The 15,292-nt window shown below is 54.5% G+C and overlaps 1 protein-coding gene across 5 annotated transcripts in view; it reads left to right on the top strand.

Annotated features, from left to right (window-relative positions):
* Positions 1-12,914, top strand: part of GFRA2 (GDNF family receptor alpha 2) — a 93,219-nt gene extending 80,305 nt beyond the window's left edge. For 2 of the 5 annotated variants that reach the window (XM_021072828.2, XM_021072826.2), the window contains 3 exons: positions 1,066-1,238; positions 10,251-10,304; positions 11,534-12,914. In XM_021072828.2, the coding sequence (XP_020928487.1) occupies positions 1,066-1,238; positions 10,251-10,304; positions 11,534-11,656 (350 nt within the window). In that variant the 3' untranslated portion in view covers positions 11,657-12,914. Of the gene's footprint in view, positions 1-1,065; positions 2,759-8,149; positions 10,305-11,533 lie in introns of those variants that run through there. The other 3 variants (XR_014826895.1, XR_014826896.1, XM_084995441.1) reach the window with 3 other exon arrangements.
* Positions 12,915-15,292: the final 2,378 nt, after the last annotated feature.

Genomic DNA, 15,292 nt, shown 5'->3' with positions numbered 1-15,292 from the left:
ACCGAGCTTTGGGATCTTAGGGTTCTGCAGGGGGTGGAGGTGGAGAGTGGATTGCCGAAGGGGTATTGGCAGGTGGCGCTGTGGTCAGGTCTTATTAGGGCAGGCTCGCTCTCTGGTTCTGGTGTGGAGGGGAGCGGAGATGCAGGCAGGTCTGTTGGTTCTCCCAAGTGACCCAACAGAGAGCCTGCTAGAGGACGTAGTGGGTGCTCGTGGGAGAGGAGAGTACCCACTGATCCAGAGCAGTGGGGGGGGGGGTGGCGAGGAGAGGTGGAGTCATAGATTTCTAGCGTGGGCTCAGCTGAAGTAGGCTTGTGGCTAGGGACGAATCCAGGGTGACCCGGGGTTCTGACTTGGGAGACTCGGGTGTAGAGGGATGGGACTTTCAGGACCAGAAATGTAAGGGGAGCAGGGTTGCCAAGGAGGGGTGGTGCCAAGTTCATGTGGCAGCAGATGAGTTTGAGGTGCATCTGGAACTCGGAGGTGGAGCTTCCTGTAGGCGCTTGGCTGTAGGGTCAAGTATTTGGGACATGATTTTGTCTGAGAGGTCCCATTAGTTTGTCCCGAGTGAATTAGTATGATGGACTGAATGGGTAAGGCCATCTGGGAAGGGGCCATCGAAATGCCAGTGGCAGGTGGGGGGGTGGCTAGAAGCATCTGAGGTGGAGAAGAAGCCAGGAGAACCTGTGCTGAGGGGCCTGGGAGTGGGGAAGCTTCTGAAAAGGGGGAGTGGGTCTGTAGCACTCAGTGCTGCAGAGAAGCTGGGCTCGCTGCCCTGGGCAGTGACTTCCTCCCCCGCCCCCAACCCCTCTTGTCCCCTGTTCCTCTTCAGTCCTCATCCAGCGCATTTCCTTCTACTCTGCTTTCTCTTGTTCCCCTTCCCTCTGACTTTCGCCTTCTCTAGACCCGAGACCTTGGCAGTGTCCGAAAGGGAGCTTCAGCAAAGTTAGTTTGGGCAAGATCCACCCTGCCCCCAGCTCTGGGCTGTAACAGGGAAGGTAGCGGTTGGGCCGGCAGAGTCATGGGGGTGACCCCCGATTTCTGTCTCCCTATGCTCTTTCCCCACAGGGAACGCCATCCAGGCCTTTGGCAATGGCACAGATGTGAACCTGTCCCCGAAAAACCCCTCATTCCAGGCCACGCAGGCCCCTCGAGTAGAGAAGACACCTTCTTTGCCAGATGACCTCAGTGATAGCACCAGCCTGGGCACCAGCGTCATCACCACCTGCACATCTGTCCAGGTGAGGGGATGCAGCTGTGCCGCTGGGAGATGGAGCAGGGGACAGGCCGTGGGCTTAGGGAAGTACCTGATGCCAGAGGCGGGCTGGGGAGGGGGGGACCAGGGGACCAGGGAGGGGGACCAGGGACAGGGCATGCAAGTGCATCAGGACCTGAGAGGTAAGAAGAGCTGGCAGGAGCTAATTTTCCATGTTTGGTTCACTAGGCATCACCTTGCAAGTATCAGACCCCTGTTCTGACACAGGATTGTACTAGGTACCTTGGGGGTGCCAGAGAAATGGAGATACTGTTTAGTAACCATCTACCAACTACCAGGCCCTGCACTAGTCAACTCTACCTAGTTCATTGAATTCTCACACAGTAAGCGGTTGGGATTCTTGTTCTATACACAGGAAACCCAAGAATGTTAGGTGACACACCCAAGGTCACACAGCTGGTTAGTGGTGGAATAAGATTTCAAACCTACATTTGACTCCAAAACCCATGATGTTCATTTGTTTGTCCATCCACCCATCTACCCATCCACGCATTCCATTCACCCATCTCTCCTTCCATTCACCCAGCACGTGTTATGCACACATTGTGGGGTCTTGTGTGAGATGCTAGGGAGATGCTGGTGAATGCAGCTGACACAGTCCTGTGTTTTGTGGTCCTCAGTCTCGTTGAGGGCAGACATCTCCACAAGCAGTGCATGGGGGCTGTGGTCAGTGCCACAGTAGAGGGCCATGTGAGTGGCTCCCGGGAGCCACAGGGCTCCACACTCAGTCTTTCTCTCTGCTGAGCTACCCACGTGCTGTCACGCTATTTGCCACGGTAGATCCTTTGCTTGGGATGTTGGTTCTAGTCAGACCCCCTCCAGCTCCTCCACACATACACCCTTTCACACACACATTCTCTCTTTTTCACACACTCAGACATTCATATACAAACTTAAACCCTAGAATGGAGAGTTTAAAAGAGGACCTTGTGCAGGAGTTCCCATTGTGGCTCAGTGGAAACAAATCTGATGAGCATCCAAGAGGACGCAGGCTCAATTCCTGGCCTTGCTCAGTGGGTTAAGGATCCAGTGTTGCCATGACTGTGGTGTAGGCCAGTAGCTACAGCTCTGATTCAACCACTAGCCTGGAAACCTCCATATGCCTCGGGTGCGGCCCTGAAAAAAAAAGAAGACCTCATGCAGAATAGCAGGGAGAGCAGAAAAGGAACAGAGAGGGTGTGGGTGGGGGGGCGTAGAGATATTTCAGCTAAGAGTTGGGCCTGGGGGCTGGAGTCCAGCCAGTGTGGGGCACAGCGGAAGCAGGTGTGGGGACGGGAGAGCAGGCCTAGCCGTGTGCGGCAGTGAAGATGCCAGTCTGAAGGGGGCAGGCCTATGGGCCCTCACCGTGAGGGCTTCAGTCTTGCAAGATACACCCTAGAGAACAGGTTCCAGCAATTAACTGTAGCTGACAATGTTGGGTTGCATACTCAAAATTTGCTATGAGAGTAGATCTTAGGTGTTCTCAGCACAAAAAAGAAAACAAAAGGAAAGTGGTAGAGGTGGGAGGTGATGGATGGATAGATGTGTTGATTCGCCTGTGATGAATATTTCACATTGTGTATGTCTAGTGGGTTGTCAGGTCGCAACATATTAAATGTATACAATTTGTGATCATCAATATAACCCCAGGAAAGCAGTGGGCTTTCAGAGTGCTGGGCTGAGACCTGAGCCGGGTTGGGGCCTGGCAGAGGCGTCCAGGTGTCCTGTGCATCCCTGGCTGGTGCCTGTCCAGGTTGGGAGGCCACTCCCTCTTCCCTTCCTGGTGGGTGTCCTGCCCTGTGACAGCTGACCTCCCAGCATCCTCAGGTCAGGCCCAGCATGGGTCCCTCCATTAGGCCGCCCCTCCTGACTGGGGCTGAGGTACCCGTGTCACCCTTGGGCAGCTCCTAATTACACTGAAAATGCTTCAGTGGCTGCCACTAGGGCTCAGGGACCGCTCCACAGACAGTCACCAGCTCAATTTCATGCTAGAGTGACAGGCAGCTCAGGAGGTCAGGGCTGTGCCACCTGGCAGGTGACCAGGCTCTGGCATGATCCACAGGTCCCTGCCAGCCTTCCTCCCAGGCCTCGGGGCTGGCTCACCCAGGGAGATGCCCACTCAGCAAGGCCTGCAGACTCTTCCTAAGACTCACGGAGCCACTGCAGGCGGGGCAGGGTTCAAAGCCATGGCCTCATGCCCGCTGCAGCCCCCTCAGCACTTGATGACTCTGACTGCCTTTTTCCCGTTTCTCTCCAGTCATTTGCTAAACCTTCACCTGCTTTCTTTCAGCCCCAGCCTGGTTTTCTTTAACACTTGGTTTGATTCCAGTGGGGTTAGTGCATGATCTGTGAGATGACACATGTGAGGAGCCTACAGGCATGTTAGGTGTTTTGAATCCTGAGGGGGCTGTCTACCAGGGCACTCCCCTGCTGCCACCTCAGCCTGGCCCCCGTGACCACACACTTGGGTCTGTTGACTGAGTCGCTCAGTGTGGGACAGCCAGGGAGGCTCTCTCGGGAGGGAAGGAAGAGAAGCAGATCCTCAGAGGGGCCCACCCGCAACCACCCCTGTGCTGCATGCTCACAGAAACTGCAGGAGAAGAGCCTCTGCTTCTGCTTTAATTGGTCTCCTTTTTCCTCATCTTTCCTCTCTTCATTTATTTATTTACTTATTTATTTTTGCTTTTTAGGGCCGCACCCACTGCATATGGAAGTTCCCAGGCTAGAGGTTGAATTGGAGCCTTAGCTGCCAGCCACCCCACAGCCACAGCAACAGCAGAGCTGAGCCATGTCTGCAACCTACCCCACAGCTCATGGCAACGCCAGATCCTTAACCCACTGAGCAAGAACAGGGGTCGAACCCGCATCCTCATGGATACTAGTCGGGTTCATTACTGCTGAGCCACAGTGGGAACTCCTCTTTTCTCTCTTTAATTGCAACACTCAAAACAACAGCAAAATGACAAGAGTAAAGGGAAGAGGCTCATTGCAGTTCACACACTTATTTTGAAGTGCACTTTGTGGTAGGCATAGGGTGCCGGTAGGGGATGAATAAATTTTACACATTCTGCAGGTGAGGAAACTGGCCTCTTCAGTGGCAGTGACTATTATGCCCAGGTCACACTTAGAGGAATTAGAGGGAGACCTGTAACTCCAGCGTCAATGCTCTTGGCATTGAAAATCACTGCCTTTGGGGAGGGTCTTTTTGCTTTTTGCTCTTTCTTTCTTTCTTTCTTTTCTTTCTTTTTTTTTTTTTTACTTTTTAGGGCCACACTCGCAGCACATGGAGTTTCCCAGATTAGGGATCCAGTTGGAGCTGTAGCCACCGACCTACGCCACAGCCACAGCAACTCAGGATCCGAGCCGTGTCTTCGACCTACACCACAGCTGATGGCAACACAGGATCCTTAACCCACCGAGCAAGGCCAGGGATCGAACCTGCATCCTCAGGGATGCTAGTCAGATTCCCTTCCACTGAGCCGCAATGGGAGCTCCCTCAGGTCTGGCTTTCATATGCTTCCACTGGCTGTGGTCTCCGCTCCGCTGGCCCTGTCAACCTGGGGGTCTCCGGGATTTGGAGAAAGTGTGGCAGGATCTGCAGAGCAGCCTCTCCCTTGCCCCAGCCTCTCCCGCGCGCGCACACACACACACACACCCACACCCACGCACACACCCCTTGTGTGAATTCCTGCCCTTCTTTCCAGTGCTCCTCAGAGCGGGGAGATGGTCAGTCTTATACCCTCACCCAAGGCCCTTTGTTTCTGAAGCCCACCCACTGGGCAGCCCCCGTGCAGGCCTGAGCCGGATGCCGCCCTGGAACTTGTCAGCTCCTCTGAGCTGAGAGCCACTCCTTGCCCTCTCTTCTAGCTCTCTGCCCGAGAATCCTACTTGGATGTGGCCTCTTGGGTGGTCCTCTGACTGTTCTCCGGCAGAGCTGCCTTCTCCTTGCTCAGGACGCCCTCTACCCCAGTCATGCTCTGTTCTGTTCCCCCACCAGGCCAGCAGCCCTGGAGGGCGGGGGCTGCATTGCCCCCCTGGTAGTCTTTGTGACTCAGCTCCCAGAGCCTGGCATCCAGCGGGTGCTTCACGCAGGCTGAAGAATCCCCCATTCATTCGATTTATGGGAACTTCCTGCTCTCTGTTCCAGAAAATGGTCTGTTTTCTTCCCCGCAGGCAGGCAACTCTATTCAGCTTCCCTTCCTCTCGTAGATGCCCTCTGTGCGCCCGAGGGTATGGAGGTGAAATCTTTCTATCAGTGATGGAGGGGGATTGGGTAGAAGGCTCTTCTGTCATACAATGGGGCCTGGACCAGGGCAGTGCCACGTGGGCAGGGCAGAGTGGCAGCAGGTTCGCTCTTTCCCTGGACCTGATTTGTTTCCAGTGTCCTTGGTGTTCCCCTTGGGTTGCTCTGGGCCAGTTTGAACCGATCACCCTCTTCCCCAGGGCCACCTCCTTTGCCCTCGTCGTCTCCAGCAGCCAGTTTCCACTCTTCTGGCGCTGTCCATCACATGTGGGCCATCAGTGAAAAATGAGTTCCGAGGGGATGCCACGAGCCCCCTCACTGCATGTCTGTAACAGGTCGCCTTTGCCTCCTCCTGTCTGTTCCTGAATGGGCCTTTTACCTGGCACGCAGGCCGGCGGCCGTCAGAGCATGGGGTCCAGAGTCCTGTCCGTGTCTGTTCACTTACTGTTCGAATGCCTATTAGGGCATAATTTCTGATTTACACATTAGGCTTGTTTAAAAACTTTGCGAGGCTAATGCATTCCTTCTTTTCTCCCCTCCCTCCGGCTCTCCCTGTATTCTTTGTTTATTCATCCCTCAGTGCATTCACTCATTTATTCAACATAAACTCCTACTGCATGTCACTCTGTTCCAGGCACTGAGGCTGACAGCGTCCCAGGCTGGTACTTGGTCCTCATACTGGAAGGATGGGCTGGGTGCATGCTCAGATGATTACAGGGCAGGAATTAATGGGCGCACCGAGAGGCCCGGAAGGTGTCATGGGATGCAGAGGAGGGAGGCTGTTCAGGGCTGGCAGTGGAAGCTCGGGACTCACGGACAAGGTGACTCCTGCTGCTGGGCCTGGAGGAAGAGGGAGGATGGAGGACCCCTAGACACAGAGATGCAGAAGTGGGAGGAGAAGGTGAGGAGGGAGCAGAGGCAGGGAGCCAGGACAGCACAGAGCAGCTGAGGAGGGGGGCTGCTGGCTGAATCTGGCCTGCTGCCTTTTTGGAAAAATTAGGTTTTACTGGACCACAGCCACACCCTATTGTTACGAGTTGTCCACGTGGTGCTACGGGCAGGGTGGAGCTGGGACTGACACTGTGGCTGACAAAGCCACGATACTCTCTGGGACTTCCTACTGTGGCTCAGCAGGTGAAGAACCCAACACCGAGTCCATGAGGATGCGAGCTGGATTCCTGGCCTCGCTCAGTGGGTTAAGGATCTGGTGTTGCCATGAGCTGTGGTGTAGGTCGCAGACGAGGCTCGGATCCGGCATTGCTATGGTTGTGTGCTGTTGCTTAGGCTGGCAGCTTCAGCTCCAATTTGACTCCTAGCCTGGGAAATTCGTTACTCTCTGGCTCTTTGCAGAAAATGTTTGCACAGGCTGTGGGTTCGGGAGAACATAGTTCTGATACGGGAGGGAGGGCTGGGAGTCAGACCTGATCTGCAGGTTGAAGTGCTGAGTGTGGAGAGGCTGCTGACAGCTTTTGAACAGGGATGTCGTGATGAGAAGTGCGATCTGGGAAGATAATCTGATAGCAGGTGGAGATGGGTTTTCAGGGGAGTGAGACTCGTGGACCTGTTAGGAGATCTTTGCGATCGTCAGGGACAGTGGCTACTCAGCGGAGGTAGGGAGAAGGGGTCGTGCTAGCGGGTAGCCAAAGTGCAGGAGGAGGAAGCCCTGTGAGTTACTAGGGGTGGGTGTGCGCCAGAGGGAGGTGGCCAAGGGCACTGAGATTTGGGGATGGGACCAGGAACAGAAGCAGGGGACACTGGAGAGGGCCTGCCAACTCCGACCAGAGGTTTTCCCATAGAGATAACCCTGGGCTTGGTCCCTGGTGCCTGGGCCGGGTGGGCAAGGTTCTGGGGCCAGCAGAGCTGGCTTCAGGAGTGCCGACAGAAGGAGGCAAGGTAGAGGAGGAAGACGATAATTTTCCTCCAACGTCCAGGACAAAAGTCCCCTCTGGGAGAAATTTCCAGAAGGATGAATCTTGTCTCTGGTGCCATTGTCCCTCCCTGCCACCAAGGTAATCATGTGAGATGGGCAACAAGGGTGGCCTGGGGAGGAGCATGGCCTCAGAGGACAGCCTGCAGTGTGGGGGCCTTGGGAGGAAGCAGCCTCTTCCCCCCTCCCGTTTGCCGAACTGAGGGGGATGCTGATTTCTCATCAGGGTGTGGGCAGGGCTGTGACTCATCCGTCCTTGGAACCCCCTGTGGGGAGCAGTGGGGAGGGTTCCCGGGTGAGGGAGGCAGTAAATTGGAGCCTAAGGCATCAGCAGTGGAACGTCTTTCTCTCTGCACCTTCCACAACAGCCACTTTCAGCAAAGGTTGTCCGGCTGGCAGACGCCTGTCCTGTTCTCTGAGCCCAGGACCAGGCGAGGGGTCTCTGGTTTTGCTGTTGGGGGAGCTTACTGCAGCCTTCACTCCTTCACCGACTGCTCAGTGTTTTCTAGCCGTCGGACGGAAGGGCCCAGGGGCCCGGACTTCTCCCTGGAATTCAGGTGTCCAGGTCCGTGTTGAGGATCCTGGGCTCCCTGAGAGCTGCCATCCTGTCACAGAAGGTTGTATGGCTAGGCCTAGAGGTCATCTAGTTTAGCTATTTTTTTTTTTTTTTTTTTTTTGTCTTTTTGCTATTTCTTGGGCCGCTCCCGCGGCATATGGAGGTTCCCAGGCTAGGGGTCCAATCGGAGCCGTAGCCACCGGCCTACGCCAGAGCCACAGCAACGCGGGATCCGAGCCGCGTCTGCAACCTACACCACAGCTCACGGCAACGCCGGATCGTTAACCCACTGAGCAAGGGCAGGGACCGAACCCACAACCTCATGGTTCCTAGTCGGATTCGTTAACCACTGCGCCATGACGGGAACTCCTAGTTTACTTATTTTCTTAAACCTTATTTATTTATTTATTTAGTTTTGTTTTGGGTTTTTTTTGTTCTGTTTTAGGGCCGCACCCGCGGCATATGGAGGTTCTCAGGCTAGGGGTCGAATTGGGAGCCATAGCCGCCGGCCACAGCCACAGCCACAGCAATGCCAGATCTGAGCCGTGTCTTTGACCTATACCACAGTTCACAGAAACGTTGGATCCTTAACCCACAGAGCAACCTCATGGTTCCTAGTCGGATTCCTTTCCAGTGCACCGCGACGAGAATTCCTGAAGCCGTAGACTATTTTTAAAAACAATTTTGTACATAATTCCAACCTATAAAACAAGTCAAAATGGAGCTTCTGGGTTGAAGTGGGGGGAGCACCTTGGTCCCCAGCTGTCTGCCAGTGATGCTACACAGCCTTTCTCCTTAGTGGGCACTGGGGGGAGGGGGCACCAGGAAGAAGACAGGGATCCTGGAGGGTGTGGAGACAGAGCTACCACACCTGGAACAGTTAAAGCCGGAAAGGATGCCAGGAAAAACAGGTGCTGGGCCCCGTGGCACAGACCCTGACAGGCCACAGGATGTCCTAGGTGGTGACCCAGCAGGGAGGCTGCTCAGGGAGGTGACCAAGTGAGTCAGGTGAAAGGCACTGGTGACAGCAAGGCCTCTGAGGTGGGGTGGGTGGGGGGGCAGGTTCCGTCAGGCATTGACCCCCCACAGCCTCGATGGATCTGCACTTGGTCCTGAGCAGTAGAATCCAGTCCGTGGGTCCAGAAGGGCCTTCGAGCACATGCCCTTTCTTCAGGGACGCGGTTGGTGGCTTGGCTTCGCTGGATCTTGGCTCCTAGAGTTGCTGGTGCTGTGGTCTTAAGCAGGGTCCCCTGAGTTGGGTCCCTGGTTCCAGTCAGCCTTGCTCATTGTTAACCGTGACCACATCTCCACTGCTGGTAGTGACTCCGCTCTTGGCTGGGGCCTTTGTGTGACAGCTGGGGCCTTGTTTAGCTGACCAGATGCCCTGGGTGATGCATTGCCTGGGATGTTCAAGGGATTGTTAATACTTCTGGCCAAGAGCAGGAATTTAGGCATAATTCCTTGGGCTTCTGGTGGCCAGAGCCATTCGAGGCCAGATTAGAAACCTCACATCCCAGCTGCTGCCCACGGATCACTATTATGATGATGACAGCAAAGGACTGGTCCTCACACACACCCGCGGGTCCTCATCCAGTGGTTGTGCAGGGTTAGGAAACCCTGGAGTCATCACCAGGCCAGCTTTCCTCATTTGTCACCTGGACTGCAGCGCTCCCAGGTACCACATGTTAAGGTGGAATGGCCAGCACTGGCCAGATGTCCCCCTAACATGTGCCCGTGGCAGACATCACTCATCAATCACAGCTGTCACCCCGTGAGCCCAGCAAAAACTCATGATCTCTCTGGAGCTGGTGCTCGGATGCCAGTTCCAATCTGTGGCATTCATTCCTTCATTCATTCACTCACCATTCATTCACAGGTGTGTGAACGAATGGCAGTTAACAAACATTAACTGAGTATAACATTTATTGAGTTGCTACTATGCAAGGAAAGAAGACGGCCCCTGCCTCTTGAGAACAGCGCTGAGTGTGGGAGACAGACCCAGGAGTGGCTTATTACTATATTATGCCGTACGCTGGAAAGCACAGTAGAACTTTTCTTTTTCAAGAGTCCAGGGGAGACGGGGTCTAATCGCTGAGGGTGTCAGAGAAGGGCAAAGGTCTCCATGCTGCCAGCGCTTCTTGCAGGTACCCTGTGATGCCATCAGTGGATGGCAGGGCCGTGTGGACTGTATGGTCTCATCTGAATCGGGACGGAGTGTAGCTGGAGACCCAGCCCCGGTGACCTGTCTTCATTCGTGCCTTCTCTCCTACAGGAACAGGGGTTGAAGACCAATAGCTCCAAAGAATTAAGCATGTGCTTCACAGAGGTGAGTGATGGGCAGAGTCGGGGTGGGCACAGGGGGCTGGACCTCAGTGGGTTCTTTTCCAGGCCAGCCTTGGACTTGGGGCCCCCCAGATGCCATTATACAGGCCAGGCTAGCTGAGCTTCGGGCCTTCCTGGACCCGGGGTAGGGGGTGCTCATTCTGCTGGGGTTGGGTGCAGGGCCCTTACCTGTCTCTTGGGTGAGACCCAAGAGGCTGCTCTGGGAGTGTCTGTTGTGCCTCAGCGGGTTAAGAATCCAACCAGTATCCATGGGGATGCAGGTTCGATCCCTGGCTCTGCTCTATGGGTTAAGGATCTGACATTGCCACAAGCTGCAGTGGAGGTTGCAGATGCCACTTGGACCCGGCATGGCTGTGGCTGTGGCGTAGGCTGGCAGCTATAACTCTGATTTGAACCCTAGCCTGGGAACCTCCATATGCTGCAGGTGTGGCCCTAAAAACAAAAAGAGGCTGCTCTGAGCAGAGGTCCTGGCAAGGCTTCCTGACACTAAGACAAGTGTACCCATTGAGCTGTTCTGTGTTGGTTCTGTGCTATTGAGGAGATAGAAAGATGGAAAGACACAAGCCTTTCCTTGAGAAGCCGCAGCACAGTAGGAAATCTATGACTATGTATGTATGTGTGTGTGTATACACACACACACACATATATAGCATATACATAATTTAGATGAGGAAAAAAGGCAGCGCGAGAGTCTATAGAAGGAGAGAGAGCTCAGACGGGGGTGTTCAGGGGAAACTTCATGGAGAAGGGGTTTCAACAAATTTAGGAGTGCCTGGTGTAGGCTGGCCGCTGCAGCTCCAATTCGACCCCTAGCCTGAGAACCTCCATATGCCATAGGCGTGGCTTTAAAAAGACATAAAAAATTTACGAGAGGGGAGAACTGGGCTTTTCCCTCCTCTCCTCTCATGAAGCAGGTCCCTGGGGGCCCTGGGAGCCTCTGCCCTGAGCTCTCGCTGGCCTCTATCCCAGAGGATGCATTCTTCACTTGGTGGGGTCAGCCAGGCAGGGGAGCAGCCTCCTTTCCTGGGGACTGGCCGAGGTACAGCCCAGTTCCAGGGAAGCCTGGCTTTGCAAAGGAGGGGCCCCTGGGTGACTGGGAGGGCAGGGACCTGAGCACTCCACTTCCACAGTCCTTTCTTTTGCTCAAGCCCAGCCCTGCTGACTGTCATTCTCTCTGTCGTCCCCTTTCTCCCCCCGCCCGCCTGGTCGTAGCTCACGACCAATATCATCCCAGGGAGTAACAAGGTGATCAGACCTAACTCAGGCCCCCGCAGAGCCAGACCGTCGGCTGCCTTGACCGCTGTCTCCTTCCTGATGCTGAAGCTGGCCTTGTAGGCTCTGGGAACCGCGTCAGGAGATTTCTGAAAGCTACACAGATGAGGACACCCGCCTGACAAAATGGAAACACATACAGGCACACACACACCTTGCAAAAAAAAAAAAAGTTTTTCCCACCTTGTCTCTGAACCTGTCTCCTCCCAGGTTTCTTTGGAGAAGTTTTTCTAAACCAAACAGACAAGCAGGCGGGCAGCCTGAGAGCAGGCTCAGAGGTCCCCTGGCAAGGGAAGGCCCACCTCCTGCCGAGGAGGGCACAGGAAGGGATAGAGATGCCCTTCATTTTCTCCTGGTATTTCCCTCTCTGGACCCTGCTGACGTGAGAGATGCTGAAGACACCCCCGATGCCCAAGGGACCTGTGGCTGTGCCTGACACAGGCAGGGCCAGGATGGCTGCTCTTCTCAAGCTACTGACTCTGGGGACCTGCGGGGGGGAGCGTGGAGCAGCAGAGCAGTGAGGCCGGCCCCTGGGGGGTCCAGCTGGGCACCTTCAGCGCCTCCCCTTGGCTTCAAGGATGGAGTTCATTTCACCTCCCTTCTCTGCGGGCTGGGTGGGACTGCATCTATATGGAGGGGTGTGGCACTGAGTCCCCTTGTCCCCCATTGTAGCACAGGGGTCTGGGGTGGGCCAGCTCCAGGGGGTGCTGAGAGCTCAGCCCACTTGGGTGATCCCATTGAGGTTTGGGAGCAAAACTTGGGCACCACCTCCAGGCTGCTTCTTCCTCCTTGGTGACAAGAGTTTTGAAATCAAAGAGAAATGCTTCTGTGTCAGCTCCCTTGGTTTCTCGTGGGTCCCTTTGGTGGGTCTCCTTGTGGGGGGAGGGCCTGGTGCCAAGAGGGGCAGAAAAGACCACCGTGGGCCGCCTTCCTGCCCCACGCTCCCTCTAAGCCTTTACTCCCTGCCTCTTTCTCTCCCACCTTCTCTTTCCTCATTTCTGAGACGTCCACCCACTGTATGTACATAACACGGCTCCTTTCTCAACATATATGTATATACACATCTGTATACATATATTGTGTGGTTCCCCCACCTTTCCTTTTTTTAAGAAACAAAACTATCAAAATAATACCCTAACAGATGAGCGAAAATGTATTGTAAAGTTTATTTTTTTTAATAATGTTGTCTATAACGGGAAGGAAAGGAGGTTGACCCCCTCGTGTCCCCCCCCCCACGTCGGGCCGACTGGGGGGCTAAAGGGGGCTCCTGATCCGCATCACGCTTAGCCAAGGCTCCAATAAACGTCCTAGGAAGCTGTCAGCCTCCTGCCTCACTCTGGGTGTGCCTGCTCCCCCAGTTTGCTCTTGGCCCAGTGCCAGTCTCCTTGGCTGCTTGGCCTGGGGCTCGGGGCTGTGGGGGGAGGGCCTTGGGAGGGAGTGTGTGTGAGTCTGTGTGTGCACGCATGTGTCTGTCCATTGTGTGTCCCTGGGGCAGGTGATGGAGCTCTATCAGGAGGTGGTTTTACATGTGGTGGGGCTGGGGTCCCGGCTGTGCTGAGCCTGCCTGGTTATTCCCCCCTCATCCCCTCCCTCCTTCCCCATCATCGCCAGTGCCTGGTGGTCCCAAACTGGGAGAGAATGAGAGCAGCCGTGGGGATGGAGGAGGGGAGGTGACCCGACATCCACAGCACTTCTCTCAGATGTTTTTGTTTTAAGGCTGCCTGTGTGGCCCTGTGAGGTGGCACTGTTGGTCTTATGTAGAGTAGTTAGTGTCTTCCAGCTGGGATGCCTTTTTTTTTTTTTTAAGGTATGTGGTTTCAAAGGCACGGACCTGGCCTCCTGGGTCCCAGCAGAGAAGGAAGACAATTGTGGTCCATCCCTCCTTCTCTTCATTTACCACCCAGGCTCTACAAGACACGAGGCCTGTCGTATTCTCTTGGAGAGGTTGTCCCCAGAGAAGGCTAGGGGGATGCCTGCCGGCCGAGTGTGTATGTGTGCGTGTGTGGAACGGGGGGCTTGCGACTGTTCAGGGGCATGAATGAGGATGCACACAGCTGGAGGGAGGTGGGAAGATTGCCGGGAGAAGGGGTGTTCCCACCGTGAGCTTGACCTTCAGGGTTGCATGGGATCCCATCCTGCTCCTGGGAGATGAGATGCTCCTGTCTCCTAATCCTGGGTTCCCCAGTGGCTACACATGCACTCAGAGCACTGGTCCGTGGTGGTGATCAGGGCAGTGTGCTGTGGTCCAGCCTTGAGAGGAGGGCAGTGAGCCAGCCTGCCCTCTTCCCCAGCCCCCACTGGCTTTACTGTGGGTAGAGCAGTACTGTGGCCATGGAGTTCACTTGAGCATCCATGTTCTTGGCACACAGCAAAGTCTGGTTAGCTTAGAAGCCTTGGGGGAAGATGGCCACAGAATCAACGGAAGGTGGGAGAACCAGGGAGGGTGAGGCAGGAACCAAATGACATTGGAAGGGACAGAAGGCAGAAGCTGCATGGTCAGCAGGCTGCTGCCTCTATGATGGACAATAACCAGCCACCATCTAACAGCACAGATGGGCCTTGTGCCTAGCTCCTGCCCTATTTGGGTGGGCAAGAAGGCTATCCCTAATGGAAGATGAGAAGTTAGCTTGCATTAAGAAGGGGAGATAACTTCCCCAAGGAAATGGAGGGGCCATTTTGAAGGAGGAATAGAGGTTGGGCAGCTTTACTCTGCCTTAAAACATCTCTCCATCCAGCTTATCTTATAGCTGACATTTTACCGTTAAACATTCATTCCTTTGGCTGAGATGATTTCTGTTCTCCATGGTCCTCTCAAAATCTGTAAATAAAAATAGGGAGAATAAAGTTTTGCTATCTTAAGGCCAATTAGCTTAATGATTTGTATACATCTTAGTAACCTGGAGATGTTTGGATCTTGACATTGGGATTAGGCTTAGGGGACAGATAAGGGAGAAGAAGCAGAGAAGGAATAAGATTGATGGGAGTTCCCGTCGTGGCGCAGTGGTTAGCGAATCCAACTAGGAACCATGAGGTTGCGGGTTCGGTCCCTGCCCTTGCTCAGTGGGTTAACGATCCAGCGTTGCCGTGAGCTGTGGTGTAGGTCGCAGACGCGGCTCGGATCCCGCGTTGCTGTGGCTCTGGCGTAGGCCGGTGGCTACAGCTCAGATTAGACCCCTAGCCTGGGAACCTCCATATGCCGCGGGAGCGGCCCAAGAAATAGCAACAACAACAAAAAGACAAAAAAGACCAAAAAAAAAAAAAAAAAAAAAAAAAAAAGAAGATTGATGGGCGCCACCAGGGATCTGCTAATTTTATTTTGGGGTGAGTCACATCAAGTATAGGCCCTCTGTGCCTTTACCCCAGAGTCAGCAAAGTCTGTAAAAAGAGCTTTTATTTTTTTGCTTTTTAGGGCCACCTCATGGTATAAGAGTCACATCAGAGCTGTAGCCACCGGCCCGCATCGCAACACCAGGTCTGAGCTGTGTCTGTGACCTACGCCACAGCTTACAGCAATGCCATATCCTTAACCCACTGAGCGAGGCCAGGGTTCAAACCACAACCTCATGGGTCCTAGTCAGATTGGTTTCCACTGTGCCATGATGGGAACTCGCATCCGCTGGACCTTCTTGATGCCAGGCAGCTCCAGGGCTAGACAAAGGATACATCTAGGGGGTAGGCAGACCTCGATTTGAATTCCAA

This window comes from Sus scrofa, chromosome 14 (assembly GCF_054392235.1).
Source record: "Sus scrofa isolate SSC_HxYL_T2T_F1_AM1 chromosome 14, Sscrofa_HxYL_maternal_Yorkshire_Landrace_v2.0, whole genome shotgun sequence".
Lineage (NCBI taxonomy): Eukaryota > Metazoa > Chordata > Mammalia > Artiodactyla > Suidae > Sus > Sus scrofa.
The sequence above is the reverse complement of the archived record's forward strand: the minus strand, read 5'-3'. Positions and strand labels throughout refer to the sequence as shown.